The following is a 27,095-nucleotide window of genomic DNA, read 5'->3' as shown; positions in this document are numbered from 1 at the left end:
ACTCCATTTTGAATATTTAAACACAAGGACTGATGGCATTGTTATCTCAACACCAGCTTCCCCACATTGGACATTTTTTTATAAATATATCCCAAGCTCTAAATAGCTCTAAAATCCCTTTTAATTTAGATCTTCTATAATGCTGTTTCATATTGGTGACCGTCTAGTGAAAGTAGAGTCCCTCGAGAGGTCGTTCACTGAACCACCCTCCGAAGAGATCAAACCCTGTATCGTTATCCATTATACAGACTACGAACGTGGATGCGAGGGTTCTACCATAGTCACCATGAGAATGATGCACTGTGAATTCTTTTTAGCCCTTATTATTATTGAAGAGCACTTACCAGTCATCTTGGGCGCTCTTCAGTAAAGTAATTGATTCATCACAAAACTTTCTCTCCTCAAACATTTCTCTCCCTGTTCATTATTTTCATTGCTTTTTCCCTTTCCTGTTAACTCATTTGTATTCAAATCAGTTTGTTCTTTTTCCCTCGTTTCCTACCAAACTGTCAAAAACAAAAAGATTTTGTTCGTTTGTAAGGAAAAAGTTAAAACTGTTAAATTCGAAAGATGGTTTACTCATCATTAGAAACAATGTAAATTATGTATCAGAATAACCTATATGTTCCTAAGCACAGGAACTATTGCACAGGAACTATTGATCATTATTGAATTTACACAAATGATTAAAATGGAATTCCTTTTTAAAAAGGAATTTCGTACCCAAATATCTCTGATCTGTAAAAATAATGGGAAACATTTTGGATTTTTTTTTTCTTGGAAACCACAAATTGACTCAACCCCCAAAATTGAATGGCCTTTTTTATCGCTCTTGCCGCCAATTCAAAAAATGCATCGCAACCCAGATGCTCAAATTACCCATTTTGCATGCATTACCTGTAGAAACGAGTTATTAAAATATTGGAACGAACCTAATTGCCCCATCTGCGTAACTCCTATTTATACTATAAGTAATTGCCATTATTTCCAGTGCAATTTTCGTCAAGAAATCAAATGTTATCCAATTGCAACAGACACCTCATAGACTAACACTCTGCATGGAAAATCATTTTGTTGTCAGTGTATGACCTTCACCACCACAAAACGCCTTTTGTGTAAACAAACCATTGATCCAAAAAAACTCTTGGCAAAATCTCCGATTCAAAACTGAGTGCACAAACCATTTACCATGTTCACACCAATATTACTTGATTTCTTATTAATGGCCCTCATCAATATTGCGGCAGCCTTTTGTTTCAATTCAACAGTTTTCTCAGTGGTTGTAAGTGTTCTTTTCAGCTTTTTGATCGTAATAAATATATGAGTAATACACCAAACAATCAAATATTAAAAAATTCAACAACCAAAACCCCAACCGACCTAAACATAATCCCCTCCAACAAAATTGTCTCAAATGAAAAAAAATTGACAAAAAAACCAATACTGAAAAATCCGAACAGGTCACATTATTTGCCTATGCTGCATACGCGAAATGGTTTTTTTCAAGAAAATACACGAGAAACTCTCCAATGAACTCCTCCACGTGATGTGTTTACTCTGTTATCAGTATCTTATCAGAGATATTGGTTATGACTTTTGCCCTAAATGTACTAAACTTTATGTTATCTTTTCAATCCTTAATTGGTTTCAATGTGATATTTGCGAACAAACAAGGTTTCAAAACTCTGCTGCAAAATTGTTTCATCACAATAATTATAAACTTTGTAATTTCTTCGTAAAAGATTATAGATTATGCCCCCTTTGCAAAAAAAAAAACGTTCGCATAAGCTACAAAATTACCGGAAAGCGTCCGAAATTTTAACAAAATGAAATCCCCTTCCTGGTGTTTTTACTGTCAATCCACTCGATCTCTCTGATTCACTTCAGTTTTTACCAAGAACAAGCTGCCTTCTTCACCCTAGTCGTACACTAGCCAGTGGTGTGACACAACGTACCCAAATATATTGTTTATTCTTTTCTTATTTCTGCTGTGTGCATCGGCTATATCACTTTTTATCAATCTTTATCACCTTTGTGCAATTGGCCAAGCTCTTTCCAGATACGGAAGATGACAAATCTAAACCTATTCGACATAAACAATTTAAATAAATCTTAATTACCCTTTTTTCATATCGGTTCTCATTACTCTTTTCCTACTCCAGTTCCTCAAAGATATTCCTGTTTTTGTCTCAGCTAAGTAAAAACAGATATTCGATGGGTCTCTCGCAATCCTTACTTGACCATTTTTGATGGCTCTACCCCCCTAAGGACAAAATTTGTCCAAAAAATTCACACAAAACAGTCGTTGTGGAAAAACTACATAAACAATATCCCAAGGAAAATCGTCATTACGTATGTGTTCCTTGCAGAAAGCCCCTTTTTAAAAGATACCCTAACCCTAAAAGCCCCATCTGCATGCGATCATGTATCCCTGTCTTGATCACATCGTACTTCTGGTGCAATTTATACAAAAAAGTGAAAACAGAATTAGGAGTGACAAAACATTTATCCCAACATGACGAACATCGGTTCTGTCGAGTATGTATAAATAGGCAGACAAAATGCCACATTTGCAAAAAATTTTACGATGACGTTGTTCAATAAACCAAAAAAATAGAGTCTCAACGACATTTTCTTGTTTCACCTTTTCCTCGGGAAGGGGTTACCTCAACTTTCTCTAGCCTGTCCTCTCTGGCCTTCGAGACCTACATAAGTAAGGATGTCCAGCCAAATTTTCCTCCATTTAATCAGCTTTTTCGTGGCTATTTCCCTAACAATTTTGATTATTATGTAGCATTTTTCAACCAATTTGCTCCTTCTTTGAAGAGGAAATAAAACTTATTTGCTGTGCTTTTATTTTTGGTGGAGCCCTAACACGATAACTGAAAATTCGACAAACTCTCCAAAATTACTTCAGTTCAACAAGTTTGTCTCCCTAGCTGCACGGGACGTTGCAGCAGTGTTAGTGTGACACACTCCCGATTACTCACAACTCCGGGCAGCGGAGAAAGACGTAGTTGTGCCAGCGCTGCCAGCCTGGCATAAGTATGAAATTTTTTTATTGCCCCACTCTCCATCAAAACTTTTTAAAATATTAAAAACTAAATAAACTTTGCATTTAGCAAAACAAAGACACTTTTTATATTTTTATGCTTTTCATAGCTATAATTCAGAAGAAAGAAATAGAAGCCATATTTTGTGATTTTAATGACAAAAGCGAAACAACCAAAAAAACATATAGATTCCCTACAAGCAAAGCACAATGACGAGCAATCAATCAGCTCGCAATGTAGTCATCTCAAATCACAATCAGTCAACTCAATAACAACCCGCACAAAACCAGTCGCAGCCCCTCCTTTTCAGTCCGTTGGCACACGCTTAACACCTTTATCCCATACAAATTTTTTAAGATCCCCAAAACAATTGGAGGGTTAACATAAAAAGACCAGCTGAAAACCTCCAAAAAATGATTATGCAAAAAAAAAATGAAAAAAAAAAAACTGTCAAACATCGACGACCTACTAACCAAAGCCGACAAAAAACCAAGTACTGCTTAAATAGACAGAAAAGCAGAGAAGTACAAATGAATTCTGAAAACCTGAGGTTTGTCACAAACCTGGAATATGCACTGAAGACCAATTAATAGAAAATTTGTCTTCTCAAACAAAATTAAGATCCAAAACACCATCACAGGGGACCACTTCTTTATGAAGACAAGCGAATGGCCCATTCTACCAGAATTCTCCTTACACGGCGACCTAAAAGCATGGAGAATCAAAAACGAGACGCAACTTCCAAAACGTACAATATCAGAAATAATTAATTAGACATCTATGCAGATGTACACTATGATGCCATCCCCGCATTTCCATCATCTAAAAATCACCACCAGAAGATTACTGAAGAAGCTCTAATTTCAGAAAACACCAAGATCAGGAAACAGTTGTATATTAAAAATACTGAACTACAAGAACTACAAATGAAATCTGAAAACTTACAAATGGAAAACAATGCGAAGGAAAGGACGACATCTGACGATCACTGGAGACGCTATTACATTATGACAAAACAGATGCAGAAAACTGACGACAGCAACTTGAAGCAGATCAATCAAGCATTTGCTCAGAAACATCTCGAGATCATGTCAGCCAATCAAAAAATAGGCAGTGAAAATAAGAAACTGGCTGCGAAAATCAAAAAATTGACGCACGAATTAGAAAAGAACAAAAAGAAGAGGCAAAAACAAAAAGCGACTAATTAAACCGCGCAACAGAAAACATCATAAATTGAGACAGAAATTGATAGACATTTTTTTTATTGAGTACAAGAATGAACTCACCAAGAAGCTTTTGGGCCAAGAACAAATTCCGAATGACGATTGACCTGTGTTTCTTGCTGCAACATGTCGACTTTGCAATTGAATATACATTACACCTTTATCGCCATTGCCATTTGCGATTGCTTTCTTAAGAGTCAAGTTCTATCGCTTTTCGCAAATTCCTTTTAATCTCAACTTCTTCATCGCCGTTCGCGATTGACTCTATATACCTCAACCATTATCGCTTTTGCGATAAATTTTATGTACAACCATCCTCATCGCTTTCTGCGGTTTATATCATACAGCTGGGCAGCCTCTCCATCAGCATTGCATGACTTCTACGCACAACTTCAACACCAATCAGTAACGAAACAAGTCTGCCAAACAAACTGACTCACAATACAAAAATTGTCTGCCCGTCGGTTAAACTTTTATTTCATGTATATTAAATTTTTTAATTTGTTTCTTACTAAAAATCGTGGTGAGCTGTAGTATTACGAGGGCCGTTAAATGAACGGATAATTATTCCCGTAATGGAGCAAATATATATTGGCGTTAATTAACCATTCTTTCACTGCGCGCTAAACAAATTAATGCTCGTTAAGACTACGAGTACACAAGTATTTAAACAACTTAAACCAACTTAAAAAATAACACAACTTTAGGCGTGGATCTCCTCGCTTATATCCAGGATTGAAAAAGTGCGTTTTTGAGCCTAGGCGGCCTGTATCACCGCAATTACATTTGATTTAAATTATTTCTGCTTTCGACAGCTGCAATGAATTTTTTCCCCAATTTCAAAAAAGATAAAGCAGATTGCTTTAGGGGAAAAGACAACAGACACTCATAAACAGCCCCCAAGAAAACCATAATTGCTGCAGTTTTAGAAGGGGGGAGAGGCAAAAGACGGGCGCCTACGTGATCAATAATTGATGCTCTCAGATTTTAGATTTTTTTTATTATTTGGAGTTTCAAAAATTTTTCTGTGAGATTAAAAAGAGTTAAATCTCTTGCCTTTCTCGGACAATAGGAAAATAAGAAGCACTATTAAATTAATATGAACGTGAGCTGGTGATTCGCTTCCTATCGGCTTACACTGAGCTGAAATGATTATATAAATTCTCTCAGAGAAGTGGGACGGAATACAATTAGTGAGAGATAAGAGAGCCAAGAATCAGCTTCAGACAACTGCTTTGTTTTTCCTAAACTAAATCTGAATATCAGAAACAGAAATAAAACAAAACTTTGAAAATTACGTATTATATTTTCGAGCCCAGAACCCTGACAAGATAGAGACTGAAAGAATTATCTGCGAGAAACTTATCGCCGCTACAACAACAAAAACAACAACAACAACAACAACAACAAACAGTTCAATCGATCAATTCCTACTCTGTGTACGATTGTTTATTTGAACAATCTACCAAATTAATTAAAATTTTCAGCCCCCATTTTAATTTTAGTCGAGACTTATTAGCGCGAACAGGTCTTGGGCATAAATCTTTGCCTTCGACTTGTTTGTTCATTTTATCAGATAGATCGGCATACATATAGGGATCCCGCAGTGTTTGAACCGTAATAGCCCGTTATGATTGATACAGTCCGAAGCTAACTCAAAAAGTCTGGTGGTCTATTAAAGGACTGGTGGTCATAGCCACAAGCATCTTTCGTGGTTGTTTTGCGGCAATATGCCGGCTATGTTTTTATTTCATCTTTATGGGAGACTCTATAGGCAAACGGTTGGGGAGAAAAACTGAATGTCCATCAGATCAAGTGTTAAAGGGGTCTAAAATAAATCGCAATCTTTCAAACTGAAAACATTGCCAGGTAACATGGCATGGCTGGGAGACAGTGACGCCCCAATGGCAGCCAGGATCTCACATAGGTTGAGCAGGACCATTAGCAAGAGTATGACGACTGCTGACAAGTGGTAATTGGACAACTATGGAATAGGGGGACAATATCACTTCCACTCGGACTACTTTGAGAAGAACTTGCAACAACAGTGGTTTTACTATCGCGGCTGGGAAAATAGCTCGTCACTAAACACCATTTTTATCAGTCTTATCAACCATCAAAATTTTCTTGCTCATCGCTAAGTTTTATCACATTATTCTAATGAAATTTGTTTAAATAGTGAGCCTTGCATGCTTCAATAGGTTATGTAAAATTCCAAAGGTTTCGTAGAGCCCCTCATATATTATTTAATAAAAAAAAACTAAATTAACTATTATTGTAGTCGCAACTATAGTTGCAGGCAGTACATTTTAGTTCTCGAGATTTCTCCATTCACAAAATCTTCATTAAATCCCCCCAGTTTGAGAAATCGGCCATATGAAAAGACATAAAAAGTAGAGGAGGGGGTAAATTCCAAGGGGGTAAATTACAAGGCCGAGACTACAACAGATTTCGATACAAAAATCTTTTCATAAGATCGACTTTTTCTCTGGGGCCGTTGATGATGAGTGAATTGCTTTTTCTAAAACAGATTGGTGACTTTCATGGTGTATCTCTCCGATGTTGCCGAAGGTCGCTACACCGCATTCTCAAACCTCAACCTGGCTGTCAAACCCAGAAAGGGAACAGCTCTTGTCTGACACAACCTCGACTTGTTTGTTCATTTTATCAGATAGATCGGCATACATACAGGGATCTCGAAGTGCGTGAACCGTAATAGCCCATTCTGATTGATACAGTCCGGAATTAACTCAAAAAGTCTAGTGGTCTATTAAAGGACTGGTGCTCATAGCCACAAGCATCTTTACTGGCTGTTTTGCGGCAATATGCCGGCTTTGTTTTTATTTCATCTTTATGAGAGAGTCTATAGGCGAACGGATGGGGAGAAAAACTGAATGTTCATCAGACCAAATGTTATAGGGGGTCTAAATTAGATCGCAATTTTTCAAACTGAAACCATTCCCAGGTAACACGGCATGACTGGGAGACAGTGACGCCCCCATGGCAGCCAGGATCTCACATAGGGTGAGCAGGGCCATAAACAAGAGTATGACGACTGCTGACAAGTGGCAATTGGGCAACTATGGAATAGGGGGACAATATCACTTCCACTCGGACTACATTGAGTAAAAGAACTTGCAACAACAGTGGTTTTACACTCGCGGCTGGGAAAATAGGTCGTCACTAAACACCATTTTTATCAGTCTTATCAACCATCATAATTTTCTTTCTCATCGCTAAGTTTTATTACATTATTTTATTAAAATTTGTTTTAATAGTGAGCGTTGCATGCTTCAATAAGTTATGTAAAATTCCAGAGGTTTCGTAGAACCCCTCATATATTATTTAATGAAAAGAAACTAAATAAAAAATGATTATAGTCGCAACTATAGTTGCAGGCAGTACATTTTAGTTCCAGAGATTGCACCATTCACAAATTCTTCCTTAAATCCCCCTCACCCCAGCTTGTGAAATCGGCCATATGAAGAGACATAAAAAGTAGAGGAGGGGTATATTCCAAGGGGGTTCATTACAAGGCCGAGACTGCAAGAGATTTCGATAGAAAAATCTGTTCATAGGATCGACCTTTTCTCTAGGGCCGTTGATGCTGAGTGAATTGCTTTTTCTAAAACAGATTGGTGACTTTCATGGTGTATCTCTCCGATGTTGCCGAAGGTGGCTGCACCGCATTCCCAGCTCTCAACCTGGCTGTCAAACCCGAAAAGGGAACAGCTCTTGTCTGGCACAACCTCGACCTGTTTGTTCATTTTATCAGATAGATCGGCATACATACAGGGATCCCGAAGTGTGTGAATCGTAATAGCCCGTTCTGATTGATACAGTCCGACTCTAACTCAAAAAGTCTAGTGTTCTATTAAAGGACTGGTGGTCACAGCCACAAGCATCTTTCGTGGCTGTTTTGCGGCAATATGCCGGCTATTTTTCTATTTCATCATTATGGGAGAGTCTATAGGCGAACGGTTGGGGAAAAAAACTGAATGTCCATCAGACCAGGTGTTAAAGGGGGTCTAAATTAGATCGCAATCTTTCAAACTGAAACCATTGCAACACGGCATGGTTGGGAGACAGTGACGCCCCCATGGCAGCCAGGATCTCACATAGGGTGAGCAGGGCCATAAACAAGAGTATGACGACTGCTGACAAGTGGCAATTGGACAACTATGGAATGAGGGGACAATATCACTTCCACTCGGACTACTTTGAGGAGAAGAAATTGCAAAAACAGTGGTTTTACTCTCGCGGCTGGGAAAATAGGTCGTCACTAAACACCATTTTTATCAGTCTTATCAACCACCAAAATTTTCTTTCTCATCGCTAAGTTTTATTACATTATTTTATTAAAATTTGTTTTAATAGTGAGCGTTGCATGCTTCAATAATTTATGTAAAATTCCAGAGGTTTCGTAGAACCCCTCATATATTATTTAATAAAAAGTAAATAAATTAACTATGATTGTAGTCGCAGCTATAGTTGCAGGCAGTACATTTTAGTTCCAGAGATTGCACCATTCACAAATTCTTCATTAAATCCCCCTACCCCCCCAGCTTGTGAAATCGGCCATATGAAGAGAAATAAAAAGTAGAGGAGGGGTTAAATTACAAGGGTATTAATTACAAAGCCGAGACTACAAGAGATTTCGATAGAAAAATCTGTTCATAAGATCGACTTTTTCTCTAGGGCCGTTGATGCTGAGTGAATTGCTTTTTCTAAAACAGATTGGTGACTTTCATGGTTTATCTCTCCGATGTTGCCGAAGGTGGCTGCACCGCATTCCCAGCTCTCAACCTGGCTGTCAAACCCAAAAAGGGAACAGCTCTTGTCTGGCACAACCTCGACTTGTTTGTTCATTTTATCAGATAAAACGGCATAAATAAAGGATCACGAAGTGCGTGAATCGTAATAGCTCGTTCTGATTGATACAGTCCAAATCTAACTCAAAAAGTCTAGTGCTCTATTGAAGGACTGGTGCTCATAGCCACAAGCATCTTTCGTGGCTGTTTTGCGGCAATATGCCGGCTATGTTTTTATTTCATCTTTATGGGAGATTCTATAGGCGAACGGTTGGGGAGAAGAACTGAATGTCCATCAAATCAAGTGTTAAAGAGGGTCTAAATTAGATCGCAATCTTTCAAAGTGAAACCATTGCCAGGTAACACGGCATGGCTAGGAGACAGTGACGCCCCATAGCAGCCACGACCTCACATAGGGTGAGCAGGGCCATAGACAAGAGTTTGACGACTGCTGACAAGTGGCAAATGGGCAACTATGGAATAGGGGGACAATATCACTTCCACTCGGACTACTTTGAGGTGAAGAACTTGCAACAACAGTGGTTTTACTATCGCGGCTGGGAAAATAGGTCGTCACTAAACACCATTTTTATCAGTCTTATCAATCACCAAATTTTCTTTCTCATCGCTTAGTTTTATCACATTATTTTATTAAATTTTGTTTAAATAGTGAGCGCTGCATGCTTCAATAGGTTATGTAAAATTCCAGAGGCTTCGTAGAGCCCCTCATATATTTTTTAATAAAAAGAAACTAAATGAACTATTTTTGTAGTCGCAACTATAGTTGCAGGCAGTACATTTTAGTTCCCGAGATTTCACCATTCACAAATTCTTCCTTAAATCCCCCCAGCTTGAGAAATCGGCCATATGAAAAGACATAAAAAGTAGAGGAGGGGGTAAATTCCAAGGGGGTAAATTACAAGGCCGAGACTACAAGAGATTTCGATACAAAAATCTTTTTATAAGATTGACCTTTTCTCTGGGGCCGTTGATGCTGAGTGAATTGCTTTTTCTAAAACCGATTGGTGACTTTCATGGTTTATCTCTCCGATGTTGCCGAAGGTGGCTACACCGCATTGCCAAACCTCAACCTGGCTGTCAAACCCAGAAAGAGAACAGCTCTTGTCTGGCACAACCTCGATTGTTTGTTCATTTTATCAGATAGATCGGCATACATACAGGGATCCCGAAGTGCGTGAACCGTAATAGCCCGTTCTGATTGATACAGTCCGACTCTAACTTAAAAAGTCTAGTGGTCTATTAAAGGACTGGTGGTTACAGCCACAAGCATCTCTCGTGGCTGTTTTACGGCAATATGCCGGTTGTGTTTTTATTTCATCTTTATGGGAGAGTCTATAGGCAAACGGTTGGGGAGAAAAACTGAATGTCCATCAGACCAAATGTTAAAGGGGGTCTAAATTAGATCGCAATCTTTCAAACTGAAACCATTGCCGGGTAACACGGCATGGCTGGGAGACAGTGACGCCCCCATGGCAGCCAGGATCTCACATAGGGTGAGCAGCGCCATAAACAAGAGTATGACGACTGCTGACAAGTGGCAATTGGGCAACTATGGAATAGGGGGACAATATCACTTCCACTCGGACTACTTTGAGGAGAAGATCTTGCAAGAACAGTGTCTTTACTCTCGCGGCTGGGAAAATAGGTCGTCACTAAACACCATTTTTATCAGTCTTATCAACTACCATAATTTTCTTTCTCATCGCTAAGTTTTATTACATTATTTTATTAAAATTTGTTTTAATAGTGAGCGTTGCATGCTTCAATAAGTTATGTAAAATTCCCGAGGTTTCGTAGAGCCCCTCATATATTATTTAATAAAAAGGAACTAAATTAGCTATGATTGTAGTCGCAACTATAGTTGCAGGCAGTACATTTTAGTTGCAGAGATTGCACCATTCACAAAATCTTCATTAAATCCCCCTCCCCCCAGCCTGTAAAATCGGCCATATGAAGAGACATAAAAAGTAGAGGAGGGGGTAAATTCCAGGGAGGTTAATTACAAGGCCGAGACTACAAGAGACTTCGATAGAAAAATCTTTTCATAAGATCGACTTTTTCTCTAGGGCCGTTGATGCTGAGTGAATTGCTTTTTCTAAAACAGATTGGTGACTTTCATGGTGTATCACTCCGATGTTGCCGAAGGTGGCTACACCGCATTCCCAGCTCTCAACCTGGCTGTCAAACCCAGAAAGGGAACAGCTCTTGTCTGGCACAACCTCGACTTGTTTGTTCATTTTAACAGATAGATCGGCATACATACAGGGATCGCGAAGTGTGTGAATCGTAATAGCCCGCCGTTCTGATTGATACAGTCCGAATCTAACTCAAAAAGTCTAGTGGTCTACTAAAAGACTGGTGCTCACAGCCATAAGCGTCTTTCGTGGCTGTTTTGCGGCAATATGCCGGCTATGTTTTTATTTCATCTTTATGGGAGAGTCTATAGGCAAACGGTTGGGGAGAAAAACTGAATGTCCATCAGAACAAATGTTAAAGGGGGTCGAAATTAGATCGCAATCTTTCAAACTGAAACCATTGCCAGATAACACGGCATGGCTGGGAGACAGTGACGCCCCCATGGCAGCCAGGATCTCACATAGGGTGAGCAGCGCCATAAACAAGAGTATGACGACTGCTGACAAGTGGCAATTGGGCAACTATGGAATAGGGGGACAATATCACTTCCACTCGGACTACTTTGAGGAGAAGATCTTGCAACAACAGTGGTTTCACTCTCGCGGCTGGGAACATAGGTCGTCACTAAACAACATTTTTATCAGTCTTATCAACCACCATAATTTTCTTTCTCATCGCTAAGTTTTATCACATTAGTTTAATGAAATTTGTTTAAATAGTGAGCGTTGCATGCTTCAATAGGTTATGTAAAATTCCAAAGGTTTCGTAGAACCCCTCATATATTATTTAATAAAAAGGAACTAAATTAGCTATGATTGTAGTCGCAGCTATAGTTGCAGGCAGTACATTTTAGTTCCAGAGATTGCACCATTCACAAATTCTTCATTAAATCCCCCTCCCCCCAGCCTGTGAAATCGGCCATATGAAGAGACATAAAAAGTAGAGGAGGGGGTAAATTCCAAGGGGGTTATTTACAAGGCCGAGACTACAAGAGATTTCGATACAAAAATCTTTTCATAAGATCGACTTTTTCTCTGGGGCCGTTGATGCTGAGTGAATTGCTTTTTCTAAAACAGATTGGTGACTTTCATGGTGTATCTCTCCGATGTTGCCGAAGGTCGCTACACCGCATTCCCAAACCTCAACCTGGCTGTCAAACCCAGAAAGGGAACAGCTCTTGTCTGGCACAACCTCGACTTGTTTGTTCATTTTATCAGATAGATCGGCATACATACAGGGATCCCGAAGTGCGTGAACCGTAATAGCCCGTTATGATTGATACAGTCCGAATCTAACTCAAAAAGTCTAGTGGTCTATTAACGGACTGGTGCTCATAGCCACAAGCATCTTTCCTGGCTGTTTTGCGGCAATATGCCGGCTATGTTTTTATTTCATCTTTATGAGAGAGTCTATAGGCGAACGGTTGGGGAGAAAAACTGAATGTCCATCAGACCAAATGTTAAAGGGGGTCTAAATTAGATCGCAATCTTTCAAACTGAAACCATTGCCAGGTAACACGGCATGGCTGGGAGACAGTGACGCCCCCATAGCAGCCCGGATCTCTCATAGGGTGAGCAGGGCCATAAACAAGAGTATGACGACTGCTGACGAGTGGCAATTGGGCAACTATGGAATAGGGGGACAGTACTACTTCCACTCGGACTACTTTGAGGAGAAGCATCTGCACCAACAGTGGTTCTACCCTCTCGGCTGGGAAAATAGGTCACTAGACACTATTTACCATTCTTATAAACCACCAAAATGTTCCTTCTCACCGCCGTTTTTATTACATTGTTTTATTAAAATTTGTTTTAATAGTGAGGACTGCATGCTTAAATAAAGTTATGAAAAAATTCCAGTGAAGTTTCGTAGAACCCCTCACATATAATATAATAAAAAACACTCCGAATTAACTATGATCGCAATCTTAACTATAGTCGCAGACAGTGGTTAAATATGCTCTACAGAATGCACATTCACAAATATTGTTAATTTAGACGACACATTACAAAGTTTTTAAAAAGTTACACTTATTTTATATAGTATAACGACAGCTGATACTTTATAAAAAATATAGTAATCAATCAAAATTCATCAAAACATCAGCCGCAAAAATTAATCATCTCAAAATTTTACTCCTTCAGCATTTAACCTTTATTCAACTGAAGTTCCATTTTCCACATAATGCAGTTTTTGATAAAGTAATTCTACCCCCCCCCCCACAGCTTGGGGTGCGCCATATGAAGAGACATAACAAATAGAAGAGGGGGTAAATTACCTAATTAACTACAAGGCCGAGACTACAAGAGATTTCGATACAAAAAATCTTTTCATAAGATCGACCTTTTCTCTAGGGCCGTTGATGCTGAGTGAATTGCTTTTTCTAAAACAGATTGGTGACTTTCATGGTGTATCTCTCCGATGTTGCCGAAGGAGGTCACACCGCATTCCCAACCCTCAACCTGGCTGTCAAACCCAGAAAGGGAACAGCTCTTGTCTGGCACAACCTCAACTCAGACGGAGTCAGGGAACCCAGGACATACCACGGAGGCTGCCCCGTTCTCATGGGAAACAAACGTATTGCCAATAAGTGGATCCATTACGGAGGCCAGCCGTTTACAGACCCTTGCTTGCCCAAAGAACTCTCATATGATCATTCATATTCTTCTCGATTGTGGTGATCAGGGTTTAATTTAAATCAAAAACTTGCGATTTACTTTTTCCTTGCCCTATGCACCATCTTGTAAGATCTTGAAAAATAAACACATCTTGCAAGCATGATTAACATAATTTTTCCAGGATCAAGATTGTAGCACCCGGCCTCAGCCAGTGTATATATCTTATTCTTGCATCAGTATAATGGACAATTCTTTTTTTACTTGCTACAGCCGATTATTTTCTACCTCATTATGTATATGCAAGAACAGGTGTTTTCTTGCAGCCAGATTTATCAAGATTTTATCAAGTTTCGCCAACTTTTCTGAAATGTCTTGACTTGTCAAGATCCTACCATGGTGTTCAAGAAGTATTTGCCCATCAACATCTTGGCAAGGTGTTTCAAGTTTTGCGAAAATTATCAAGATGTTTCGTTGCACCGAGAGAGTGTTAATATATTTATTTTCAAATTCTGCATAGAAGAACACTTTTTCAATAGAATAAACATCTGGGCAAGCATGCAATCATTAGAACATTTTGAACCAAACATTTTTTTCAACACAGAAGAAAGTGTGGAAAAAGGAGAGATCACATTTCGTTTTTGAAAAAAATTTGATTAAAAATTAAAGTTCATCCAAAATTTTTGAAGAATTACCTTAATTTTATATAATTTTGACCACATTGCATTATGCTTCTCTGTTCAGCTTTGTTTATAATTCAAAGAATTAGAATTGTATTGGGGAGCTGTCTTTTTTTACGACTCGAAGAGGAGTATTGGTTTTCTTAAGGTTTTTTTTTACTGGAAGTACAATTTGTTCAGACGCTCTTTTGACCAAAAAGCGAAAGTGAGTAAAGTTGCCGTGTGAACTAATTTTTCTCTGAGCGAGAGAAGTTTTCTGATCAAGCGCTGCGCTTAGTGAATGACTTTTTGACTTTGAAAAGTAGTTTTTGACTGAATGGCACATATAGATAATAGTTTTTAGCCTTTTTTTCGTCTAGGTGGACAAATTTCTTGCTTTTAATTAGAGTTTTTTGTAGAAATAATTTTTATTCGATGCTATACTGAAAATTCAACCTCGGAAATTGATGCCACAGAGTTTTGCAGAGCCTGAAAATGCGTTTCAAGTTCAAAATTGGCTCATACTTTTTTGAATTTTTAGTTAATTTTTGGCATTTTTCTTTTTATTTCTTCATTTTTGGATTATTTAACCATCTTTTTGCAAAAATCAGTTTATATAGAATTTTCCTTTTGATAATTCACATACTCAACGCTTCTTTCTACATTTGCTTACTTTACATATGCTAATCCGATTTTGGTAGTTTTTTCCCAATTTTTGTCAGTTTTTTTGTGTTCTGTTTGTAATTACTAGAAAGTCTTTTTGTGCAACTTGTTTTAATATTTCGTTTGTTTCAATTTTGCTTTTTCCCATTTTCGTGATCTTCAGGAGGATAGATCTTTGTATCGGATGATTAGTTATCTTTTCTATGTCTTGGATGCTGAACAATGAAATGTCTTTTCGTTTTTCTTTTTTTTTAATTTGATTTTAAAATTTCAAAAATCAAGAATGTTTTTTGTTACGGTGTTCTTTACATTGTGACCGTATACTTAACATTCTAATTAGTATCATTCTAGCGTTGTCCTGGCACCTACTTTTATTTTCGGTTTATTGATTTGTTCATTTGTTATAAAATTGAATGATTTCAGCTTTTTCTTAGATTTTCGTCATTTCTTTGGTTTGAAATGATTTTATTCAACATAAGGCAGTATTGAGAGTCTGCTAGTAAGCCGTCTCCAAAATTTCCAACAATTTTCTACTGCAATTTTCTTATGGCCTTAGTATTAATTTAAACGATTTTTTTTTTTGTATTTTCTTCTGTATGTGTCTTTTCTATGATCAATTTATTTTTTGAATTAGTGTGAAATCATGTTGTCTAGCATATGTACAACAATGATGAAATGTGTGTTGTTTTTTTGTCTCAATTGCAATGATTAGAAGTGTAATTATAGTGGTTTTCTGATTCTTAAACTTGAACATTCTTCTTTGAAAAGATTTACGTAGTTTCTAAGATTATTATCCACCACTTGCTTTCGTGATCTTTTTGAGATTAGAATCATGAATTATTTGAGGGCAATTGATAGCCTTGTCAGTTTCATGATTTTTGAAGTCAAAGTGGAGTACTGATTTTCCAGGCCAAAACAGGAAATGGAGCGAAAAAGTGAGTGGTTTTGCGGTGCGATAATTTTTTTGCTCTAATTTTAAAGTTTAGTGAGAAAACGATATTTGCACAAAAATTCAATTTCTCGCTAGTGGTTTTTTGTTCACATGCGGCAATTTCATTTTTGTTTTTACTAATTTTCATTTTTTTGGATTGGATTTTTTTTTCTAAATGGTGTTACCAATCCACTTTTAATTCGTTCTAGGCCTAATTTTTTGTTTGAATTAAATTTCTATTTCTCGCTATTGGTTTTTTGTTCTTATGCGTAATTTTGACATCGATTTTGCTGTTTTCTTTTATTTTTTTGATCTGATTTTATAGAAAAGTTTTCCCAACTCACTAATAGTCCGTGCTATGTCTGGTTCTTTTGTTTAGTCAATGCATAATCTTTGAAATGTACGTCAGGACTTGTCCTGCTATGTTTTTTTTATTTAACCCAACTGACTGTAGCCCTAAAAGAGAGATAATATGAGATGCTTTGGATTTTGGAGTTTTGGATTTTAAATGCGAATTTTGCTCCAAACTTGTGATCACTACTTGTGATCACTGCTCCAAAATTGTACTTAAAAAAATTCACTGCGCCCTTGAAATCTTTGTTCTAGACAATTACAACAAGGCAGTCAGGATTCCGCGCGTTGCTCAAAATTTTCCCCATTTCGCGTCAAACGCTTAAAACGTATTTTATAAAGGCAACTAAAAATATTTTGCATTTATTGACTACAAACACAAAGTTAACCGTTTTAAGTAATCTTTGAGTTTCACCGTTAGTATTGTAATGTTGGTTAGCAGTGTTACTAAAACGGCGAGTTACTAAGCGACGGAAAATAAATCTGAGTTTTTTATACTTTCTAAAAAAACGAGACATTTTTCAACAATTTGGTGATGAAGCGCACAAAAAAGTGGGCAAAACTTCAACGTATAGAAAAGTTTAAGTAATAATTTTTTTTTGGAAAATGGAACTATTGAGGTTTTTCAACGAAAAAAGACACTTGCATATATATGAAAAATTGCTTCAATACAAACGCGTTTGAGTTGTCACAATTGGTACTAATAAGGATCACTAAAAATTTGTATACATATATAGGTCAGAACTACAAATAACTGCCCGGTTGACCTCATAATTCTTTTTTTCTTTAATCTGTAAAATGTAAATGCAAAACTATTTTTTTTGAATCTGTAAATTCGAAACTATATTTCTTTAAACATAAATCATAAAAATATCTCAATTAATATTTTTCAATTTTTAAACCTGTAGAATGTAAATTCAGAACTTTTTTTTTAACAGAATAATTTATAAATATAATTTAACTTAAAATATAATTTCAAATATAATTCAAAAAGTTTATAAAAGATAGCGAAGCCCAATTTGTCTAAACAAAAACAATTATCATCTTTTTATCAAAAAGATTAGCGCAATTGCAACTGGATATTCTAATTCTATTAAAAATTTTTTTGAAAGCACCCGTTAGGAAATCAGCGATAAAAAAACATCTTAAAAGGGGACTAAAATTGCCGCAGTAGGACAAGATCTATTGCAAAAATTTTGTCTTTGCTTTCCTTCCAATGTTAATCTTAACACATAAAAATTGCGTCTCAATTAACAATCAGGCAAAATTAGAATAATGTTAAAACATTGACCTCAAATGAACTTTCAAAATAGTGTTAGAAGCAATTTAAAAAATACGCTCAACAAAACCCATTTATTTGATCTCTAAATTGATGGCAGGAGTTGTAATCGGAAACGCCATTCCTTGTCTTCAATCATCAAAAGCAGAATTATTTTTTGTCAGTTTCTCCCAAGTTTTGATCTATGTTGATATAAGATTCTGTCAAACTATAATACACTTATATTTTTTATTTGATACTACAGAAGACAATGAGCGTAGTATATGTACCACAGGTTCAGTATTTTTCTCCAGTGCAACAGTTTTGTTCAAAAATATGAGAGATTTCTAAAAAAAACTCCAGGTCTGAAAGGAAATTGGCTTTGTTTTTAACCGTTCGAGAAATCAAGTATTTTGTTATAAATTGACAAGAAACAATAGCAGGTTGACAAAAGTTTGTTCACCTGACTGCTGGCTACCAATTTTGTCGTATGGTTTTAAAACATTTTTAAGCAGGCAAAACGTCATACAGAAAAACAGTTCCATACTGATTTTAATTTTGGTATACTTAGATTAAACTCAGATAAATAGATAAATTTCTGCTGACGATAACCCTAAGATTCTCGGTTAATCGTGAAAAATTTGCTGCAATTTTAAACAATAAAGTACGATTACTTCTTGTGGTTTAAAATTTGATCAGACGTCTTTTGCAATAAATTTGCATCGCACTAGTTTCACTTTTATTTTGTAGAATCTGACAATACATTGATTTTAGTTAACTTAAATTAAAATGGACCAAAAACATGAAGGAAACGATAAACAGAACAGTACTTTACTAATGTCAAAAGTTAAAAATTTTAAAATTTTCTGAGGCTCAATTTTCATTTTGTATGTTTAGCCTATTGGTTGTTTCTGGTAACGTTGAAAACTTTGTTTGACGGCCAAATTTAAGATTTTGAACCAGTTTGCCTGTGCTCTTGGATATCGATGTAAATGTTAGCCCCTTATTGGCGTTGAACCTATCAGATAATTTTAAAGTAATTTTTGTCTTATCAAGTCCGAAATGATGCACCAACTAACAGATATTTTATAAGAGAAGTTTGTTGGAAACTTGTCAGATCTCTCTGAGTAAAATTCTGCTGGTGATTGAGATTTAATTTCTATTTGGTTTCGACACCCTGGTTGTGAATACTAAAAATGACGAAAGAATTGTAAGCCATCTTTGGTATATTCTGTTTCAAACAAATGACAGCTCGGTGTGTTCGGTTTGTTCAAAATCGTCGGTTTTCAGTGTAGAGAACTTTTGGTATTGACGTTATTGGACGCAAGAGAGATTTGAAATGTTCGGTTTTGACGTATGCTGTTTCTTATTCTCCGAAAAAATGTTTACGTTGTTTATAATGCAGTCAGACGTTTTGAGAGCGTTTTATACAGGAAATTTATAGGTACTTCATAGATGACAATTATGAAACAAAGTGTAAAATTGTTGAAATTTGTTCTTTAGCTTGTTTACAAAACTGTTACAAAAGTTTTCTTGGATGCATTGGAAATCAAAAGTGCAAAAAATAATTGTTGAAAATTGGAATCTTTGTTGATTGATTCACATTCACAAAGTTCTGACAAACTTTCTTGTTGTCAACAAGAAAAGTTTTTGACCGTTGATTGAAATTTTCTCTTTAGAGCATTCACAAAACTACTACGAAAATATAGTTCTTGAATACTTTGAAATCAAAATTGTAACATAATTGTTGAAAATTGAAAATTTTGTTGGTTATTTCGCATTCACTGAGTTCTGACAATACCTTCTTGTAGTTAGCAAGCAAAGTTTTGGACGGTTGGTTACGTTTGAAACAGAACATCCGAACACGCAAACTGTTTTTTGTTCAGTCTTCTGGATTAATTAGTTTCGGAAACCCAATTTCGTCTGTTTAAACTTCTCAATTAGGGTAGTATTGTTACCATCCATGCTGAGATTTGGTCCACAAATGAGCAGTTATGCAATTAAATTGCAGTTCGTTTCTTCATGCCATGCTCTGAGTAATTCGGGACTTGACAGCCCGGACCAACGTCCCATAGTAAACCAGTACTGAATCATACTATTCAAATTCTGTAATTTTACTCATTGTTCAGTCATTTTTTAGAATTTTCATGGTAAAATCAGATCAAAAATTTAGGTTTCGCCGAATTTAAGCTGGAAATACTGAGTCAACAGTCTGAGAATGAGCTGCAAATACACTTACGCAGACTAAAACATGGAACAATCAGGAAAAGATTTAATTAAAAAAACGGTTAAAATTCAAGCATTTAGTTTATAAATAAGAGAGTATATGTTGCTAGTTCTTACTATTGACCTGCATTGATTCCTCTCGATAAACACAGTGAATCACCCAGCAGTAACACAGGAATCAGGACTGATCAAATTCGATCCATAATTGCAACCAATAATCACCATAAGCAGATCCATAGCCGTCGAAAGGAGGTGCCAATTTTTTTAGTTTTTCCTATGTTAGCCTCAAAGTAAGGAAAAACCTCCACCCCCCCCCCCCTCCGACAACGGACGATGTACACTGTTTCGATGGATACTGTTTCACACAACATAGCTACAACGATCAAATCAAGAAAGTTGATGATAACATTTCTGTTGGTTACTTGATGCCCGGACCATAGTCCCATAGCATATGAGTCCTAAAATATTGTATTCCTTTTGTATATTGTAGGCCCAGAACTGTAATCTGTTTTAGGAAATAAAATTAAGACATTAATACAATATTCCATCACAATCTGAAATAAAAACCATAAAAACCTGCAATTTTGGCCCAAATTTGCCAGTTTCCACGTACTCGGCGTGTATTTTCTGGTTTTGGCGTGTATTTAATGGTTTCGGCGGTTTTTTGCTAACCTCAAAACGTTTCTTGCAACGTTTTAAGATTGTAAGTCATCGTCATGCTCAAAAAGTGCATCGCCCAAAATTTCAATTTTTTTGTGAAATTTTCATAATTTATCATGATTTTGCCATGAACATCATGGGGAATCAAATTCAAGGATGCTCAGTCTATTTTCATAAAAAAAGTATCTATGAGGTTTATACTGCAAATCCTGATTTGCAATATGCTCTTGGAATACACTGGTACAGTACTGGGGCGACGATATAAAGATGGAATACAATGTTTCAGCACTGAAATACTATGGCACTAAGGTCCGGGAGATCAATTTTCGTGTTGTGCCAAAAATTGCTCCAGTCAATCCAAATTTCGCACAAGGTTACCATCACGTTGCCAGAATTCGAAAAAGTCTTACTTCAATTTAGGAATATTGTGGCAAAATTTAGAAATATTTCTTTGCGCTCAATTTTCCAGGTTGAAATTAGGTAAACTACTCCAAAATTTACAGCATAACAACAATTAGCTATTTGTTAATTTTGCGGTAACGGAGACTATCTTAGTTGTTGGGTACTGCACTTGCAAAAGTTTTACTAGTCGTTCAAACTAATTTCGGATATTTCCAAATGCAACAAAAATTGAATACCTTGTTTTCGATCATTGAGAATTACAGACATGAATAAAAGTGATGAAACAAACATTATCGAGGTGAAGATTTTGGGTTCTATATGAATGAAAATTGAGATAAGAAAATTTAAATTCATCTGGAGCTTTTGTAACACTACAGTAGCGAGAAAAAATGTTGTCAAAAATAGGTAGCATTAAAAATATTCAGCAAAACGTTCAACAGCCAAGTTCAAACAAAAACAACTCTTCGATTTATTTTTGAGACAAACAATGATAAATAAAGATATAAAACCAAATATTCAAGATGACACAATTACTTAAAATATGGGGTAAAAGTTTTTGTTTCCATTAATTTTTGCTATAAATATTGTCTTTTGAAAGTTTTCCCGAACATAATTGAAAAAAGCTTTACTTTATCCTAAGTGCAAAAAAATAAATACAAAATTATGCAGACACTTTCTCCGCGTGTTAAACCAAACCGATGAACAGCTGGTGAGTCATTGTATAAGAATGATCGTGCATGAAATTTTGATTTTTTTGAAGTTCAAACGATGAAATCAAAACAACCACCCTTTGATTTTGAGCAGACATTTACACAAGAAACGTTACAAGATAAACAGGAAAGGTTTTATTGTTTTCGATTTTTTAAATTAACTCGAACATTTCTCTTCTGGTGAAATGGTAAACGTTGCTGGTATTATTGTGATAATCACTATTTAATTCTCCGCAGTGACATTTTCAAAAGATTAAGCGACAGTCTTGGCTGAACTGAGCAGACCCTAATCAAGTAGACGATTAATCATAGAGTTTTCGAAAATTTTGAGAGACTTTGAGGCTCTCATCAGTCCCCAGCAACACGCCTTCTACTGACAAAAACCACGACTCTACTACAGTGGCGCTCTCGTATAGAGATCTCCTGTGGTCGAAGGGATTGTCTTCCAGCAATCGAAGAAAAAAGCGGTGGAAAAAAATCTGAGAAGATTGCGATTACAGCTCAAAGCTGTGACTGTGGCCGTAGATCATTCGAAGAACACGTCAGTGATTGTCAAGAGAAGGTTGTTAGAGTAGGGACATTAAGCTCAATAATGAACGTTGAGGAGCAAAGAGAAAGGTTTTTTGCTGGTTGACATTATTTGAGGTTAAACATTACGCCTAACTTTAGCGCTAACAATATTGTTTGAAATTAGTGAACAAACTAACTAAAAAAATGAACAGTGTAATTAGAACAAAAACTTAAGCAAATTTACTGCGAACAAATTGCTTTGCAAAAACAAGATATCAGAATGTGTGATGCCCGAGTATGTATCTCATTTATTTATTTGGTGCTGTAAAGTTTTATATGGTGTAATTATTTAGTTCATTTCAATTTGCCCTGCATTCCTTATTCTTCTTCTTGTTCAACTTCCTGTCACGAGTTGCTTTTCATTCATTTACCAGTCTTGTGTTTCCAGTCTTGTTTCCAGTCTTTTGTTTCCAGTCTTGTGATCAGACATGTCTTTTCTTACGTTTACGCTTTGTTTAAGCACTTGAGTTATACTGTCATTTATTCAATTCAATTTAAGTTGCTCTTCTTTCTTCGTAATCTCGTGCCGCAAGTTTTGTGATAGAGCTAAAATTTAATTTCGCGCCGTGAAATTCAATTCATAAATTAATACATAAACAATAAAGTACGACATGGCGCAGCAAGAAAACAAGCGAAAACCGCTCGGAATTGACGCACTCTGGGACAAATCGACACCCGAGCCACCACAAAGATGGGAAAAGTGGCGAGTTCAATACAAACTGGCTTTTTTTGCAAAAGAAACTATCTTCCTTGATACTCTCTTCGGCCCGAAACCTTCCTATGGAACCCCTCTATGACGAGACATTTTTTGGTTAACTGGCACAATCCGAGAGAGAACGAAACATTCGCACAACAGAAGATAAATTGGCAGAATAAATGTCAAATGCTAATTGAAATTGGCATCATGTGAGGGGATAAATCTTGGCCATTCGCGGACCGGAAAACGGTCTCTCTACTTTACTTGAGCGTTAGGGTAGGAGGAAGAAAGATCCAGATTTACAAAAACACACATAAGGATTGGTACGTTGTCCTACAATTGAATTCTGGAAAAAGGTGGAGGCTGCCTTCATACGACCCCCAAACATCACTTTCAATCGTCAAAGTCGAATCACTTTCAATCGTCAAACATCACTTTCAATCGTCAAAGTCGGGTTTTTTTCTCAAAGTCGAATATTTCTAAGTAAAGCTTTAAGCACTAGCGTAAAACTGTGATTTTGAGAAAAAACCCTGTTACGTGATGTGTTCATCACAAATTTGATTGATCCAGAGTTTTCAAAAGAATTTCTTAAACAGACAGTAAAGCCGGGACAAGCGTTGGAGTTGGCAATAACACGGGATGCGAAATCAAAATCAAATACAAAACATAGCCAGCATTCCGACCAGCGTAAATGCAATTCTTTTTCTCCCTAGGTCTCGATCATCGAATTGGTCACTCTTTAACAACTTCTACAAACAAGGCGATCGCCCAACTCTCTTTTGTTCGAATTGAGGCGTTAGTTGACTCCTCCCAAACCATAGAGATAAGTGCATGGCCAAGGGCAACAACCTGTAATAACTGCGGTTTGTTGAATCACTTTGCTAAATGTTGCCGAAATCAAAGAAATCGGAGACCCAAATCTCTAAAAAAAAAAGAAAACTAAATATGATGGACGAAAATCCACGACCCGAAGATTTTGTAAACTTCCTTCAATCTTCAAAATTCTACGAATTTGACTACAGTAGCGCGGAGAAAAATATAGTCTCTGTTATTCTAGTCAATATTGCCAAAAAGAACCTCAGAACATGCAAATCAAAATTGGCAACATTTCAACTACACCACTTGTGGACTCCAAGAGTGCGTGTAGCATTCTCAATCAGTTTCTTGCGTCGCAAATTGTCAAAAGCAGTCAAATGCATTCTTGGTTCGCGATAATGCAATCCGCAGCTCAGGATCCTTTCAAACGAACCAATTCGTATCGAAGGAAAAATACAAACTCCGGTATCGAGCAACGGCTGGACTTCACGTTTGGCTACATTCATGGTCATCGCTGACGAGCTGAAATCATTAGTCTGTCGAGATTTGTTGGACCAATTAGGACTAGCAGTTACACAATCATCCTCGTCCTCAGGTAATCAAGTCAACACTGTTTCACCTTATTCGGAATTCAAAGAAAACATTGCGTTAACATTCCATTACACAATATCCCGTATTGGACGTTCAAAAATCATGCTGCAAAATCAAAAATTTGCAAAAACTTTCAACCTAGACACCAGAAAGGTAGATGCATAACCTTTAATATACAAGATAAAGTTAACAATGAACTCAAAAAACTATTAGTTAAAAAGCACATAATAAAACTCACTATTTATCCGGATAAACATTTTATTTCCCCAATAGTAGAGAATCTTAAAACGAACCAGTCAATTAAACTTGCACTTGATTCAAAAATACTAAATAAAGCCCTTCAATATAATAAATATCAGATCTCTATAAACTTATCGAATCTATATCACAACAGATTAGTGCTCCCGCATCGCAATACACCAACTTTTTCTCTACGCTAGATCTAAAGTACGCGTACAGTCAATTAAACTTAGATCCAAATACAGCTAACCATTGCAATTATAAAATAATCAGCAGCGATATGACGGCTATCTATAGATTTTAACCTGGGTTTTAAGGCTTAACAGATATGACAGCAGAATTTAAAAAAGCCGTGGACTACACCCTCTTTGGTTTAAAGAATCTCTTTTGTTTTCTGGATATTTTAATTGTCAGTAAAGGATCGGAAGAAGAGCACGTACATTATGTGCTGAATTGTCTCAAGCGTTTGGATGAAAAAAATCTGAGGATTATTCTTCCAAAATGTCACTTTGCTAATTTATAATTTATTTGGCTTGGATATCATCAAGTGAGCCAGTTATCTTGTCTCTTGAAGCACCAAGGACATTAAAGAAGCTTTGATCTTTTCTGGGTTCAGTACATTACATTAGTAAATTTTTCCCCAATCTTGCACAAATTAGCTACCCACTACGTCCTTTAATGAAATTTCATCTAAATGTATCTGGACTGATGTACAAAGAAAAACTTTTTTCTGAACTAAAAAATCGTATTGCGAATGCCACCAAAAATAGTCACTACAACCCGCAGTTTGAAACGCGCGTAAAATGTGACGCATCTTGCTCTGGTATTGGGGCGGCACTTGAAAAGTTAACAGTCGATGGATGAAAACTGATTGCGTTTTTATTTCGATTTCTAATTTCTTGCAAAGAACGATACAAAATTATTGAGTTAGAACTTCTTGAGGTATTTTCGTCAATCGAAAATTCTAAAAATTACTTGTACGGCAAACATTTTACGGTAATTACAGACCACAGAGCTCCTTTTTCGATAATGAAAGACAATCGCTCTAATAAATCATATAGCCGCAAAACCCATTCGATAGATAGACTTTTAGTTTTTCAATTTTATATCGAACATATGCCAAAGGCCAAAATGGGATCGGCGGACTACATTTCAAGACGCCCAAATCAAAAGGCCAAAAATATTTTTTTTACGATGAAGAAATCATTGTTGCCAAACTAGATCTCATTTCCGCATCCGTAATTTCATTGAATTTACCCATTATTCAATTTGCATCTCATTTAAGCACTCTATTACAAGTATATGATTTCGCACCTCAAATTACAACTAAAAGTTAACCTGCAACAAAATCAATAAATTTAATTAGCACACTTGCTAATCGTTCACATTAGCATGAATTTTATTGTCTCCCGCGCTGCAAAATCAAGTTACAAACACTAGCTGTAATTTTAACAATTCAAATTATGCATACTCCGCACCCCAAATACCAAATAGTATTCCTGCGCAAAATCTTTCCGAAATTGGATAGAAGATTAATTCGCGGGGCCTGATACTCACTTCTGTAAACCCTATTTCCCGCCAATTAAGAGACATTCAGAAATCTTTTTCGAAAGACAATACCCAAATATAAAGTCTGCTTTTGCCCCAAATTATTCTAGAATTCAGTCGTATAAAGCTCAATGTAAATCTCATTTGTCTTTCACTAAAAATTCTATTATCAACTCCATCATTTTAAATAAAACTACAAAGCCTTCTAAAAAGCGCGTCACAAGAGTCCGATTCATTAACTCCTTCTGACATGCGAATCCACATTTAACTCCCCAAAACCCCACCACCAACCCACCCCCTACCCTACACCAACTACCCCAATTTTCCAAATAGTATCATCCGTTTTCAGCACTCCCCTAACTCCTAGCCCTCAAATCCACACATTTGATAACATTGTAAACAAAATATTTAGCAAATCACTAATTTCATCACTCACCAGCAAAGACGCAGTCCTTGAAGAGGTCCGTGACTGTATATTTTTTAATAATGAAACACGACTTAAAGAGCTTAATCTTTATATCCGCTCTTGTTGGGGGGACCTCCTTGTCCGCTCAGGCTGCGACTGCATAGACAAAAAAGTAGCCATCCCAATGTCCTCCGGGAAGCTCTGATAGAGAATATGCAAGAAAGCCACCCAGGTACCTGGGGAATGATATGCATGGCTAAGCACTGCTGATGGCCATACAAGAATCGCGATTTGATTGTTAAAGCAACAGAGTGGAAACCATGCACGGCAATTGGTAAGAATCTTAAATCTGTTACTCCCGCTAAGCAATTTTGACCTCATATATCTTGTGTTGAACCGAATCAGGAAATTCAAACTGAACTTGGTTGATCAATTTTTGATGAAAAGGGGAATTAAGTATTTTTGTTAGCCCCTATAGATCGATTTTCTAAATACCCCACTACCTGTG

General features: G+C 36.6%; 1 protein-coding gene across 4 annotated transcripts in view; it reads left to right on the top strand.

Moving 5' to 3' along the window:
- LOC142345311 (prolyl 4-hydroxylase subunit alpha-2-like) overlaps positions 1-13,954 on the top strand; it is a 59,859-nt gene extending 45,905 nt beyond the window's left edge. For all 4 annotated transcript variants that reach the window (XM_075397306.1, XM_075397305.1, XM_075397303.1 and 1 more), the window contains exons 9-10: positions 12,756-12,966; positions 13,637-13,954. In XM_075397306.1, the coding sequence (XP_075253421.1) occupies positions 12,756-12,966; positions 13,637-13,925 (500 nt within the window). In that variant the 3' untranslated portion in view covers positions 13,926-13,954. The remainder of the gene's footprint in view (positions 1-12,755; positions 12,967-13,636) is intronic.
- The last annotated feature ends 13,141 nt before the right edge of the window (positions 13,955-27,095 follow it).

This window comes from Convolutriloba macropyga, chromosome 9, assembly GCF_964194025.1.
Source record: "Convolutriloba macropyga chromosome 9, txConMacr16.3, whole genome shotgun sequence".
Classification (NCBI taxonomy): domain Eukaryota; kingdom Metazoa; phylum Xenacoelomorpha; order Acoela; family Convolutidae; genus Convolutriloba; species Convolutriloba macropyga.
Note: the sequence above shows the minus strand (reverse complement) of the source record. Positions and strands in the feature narration are given on the sequence as shown.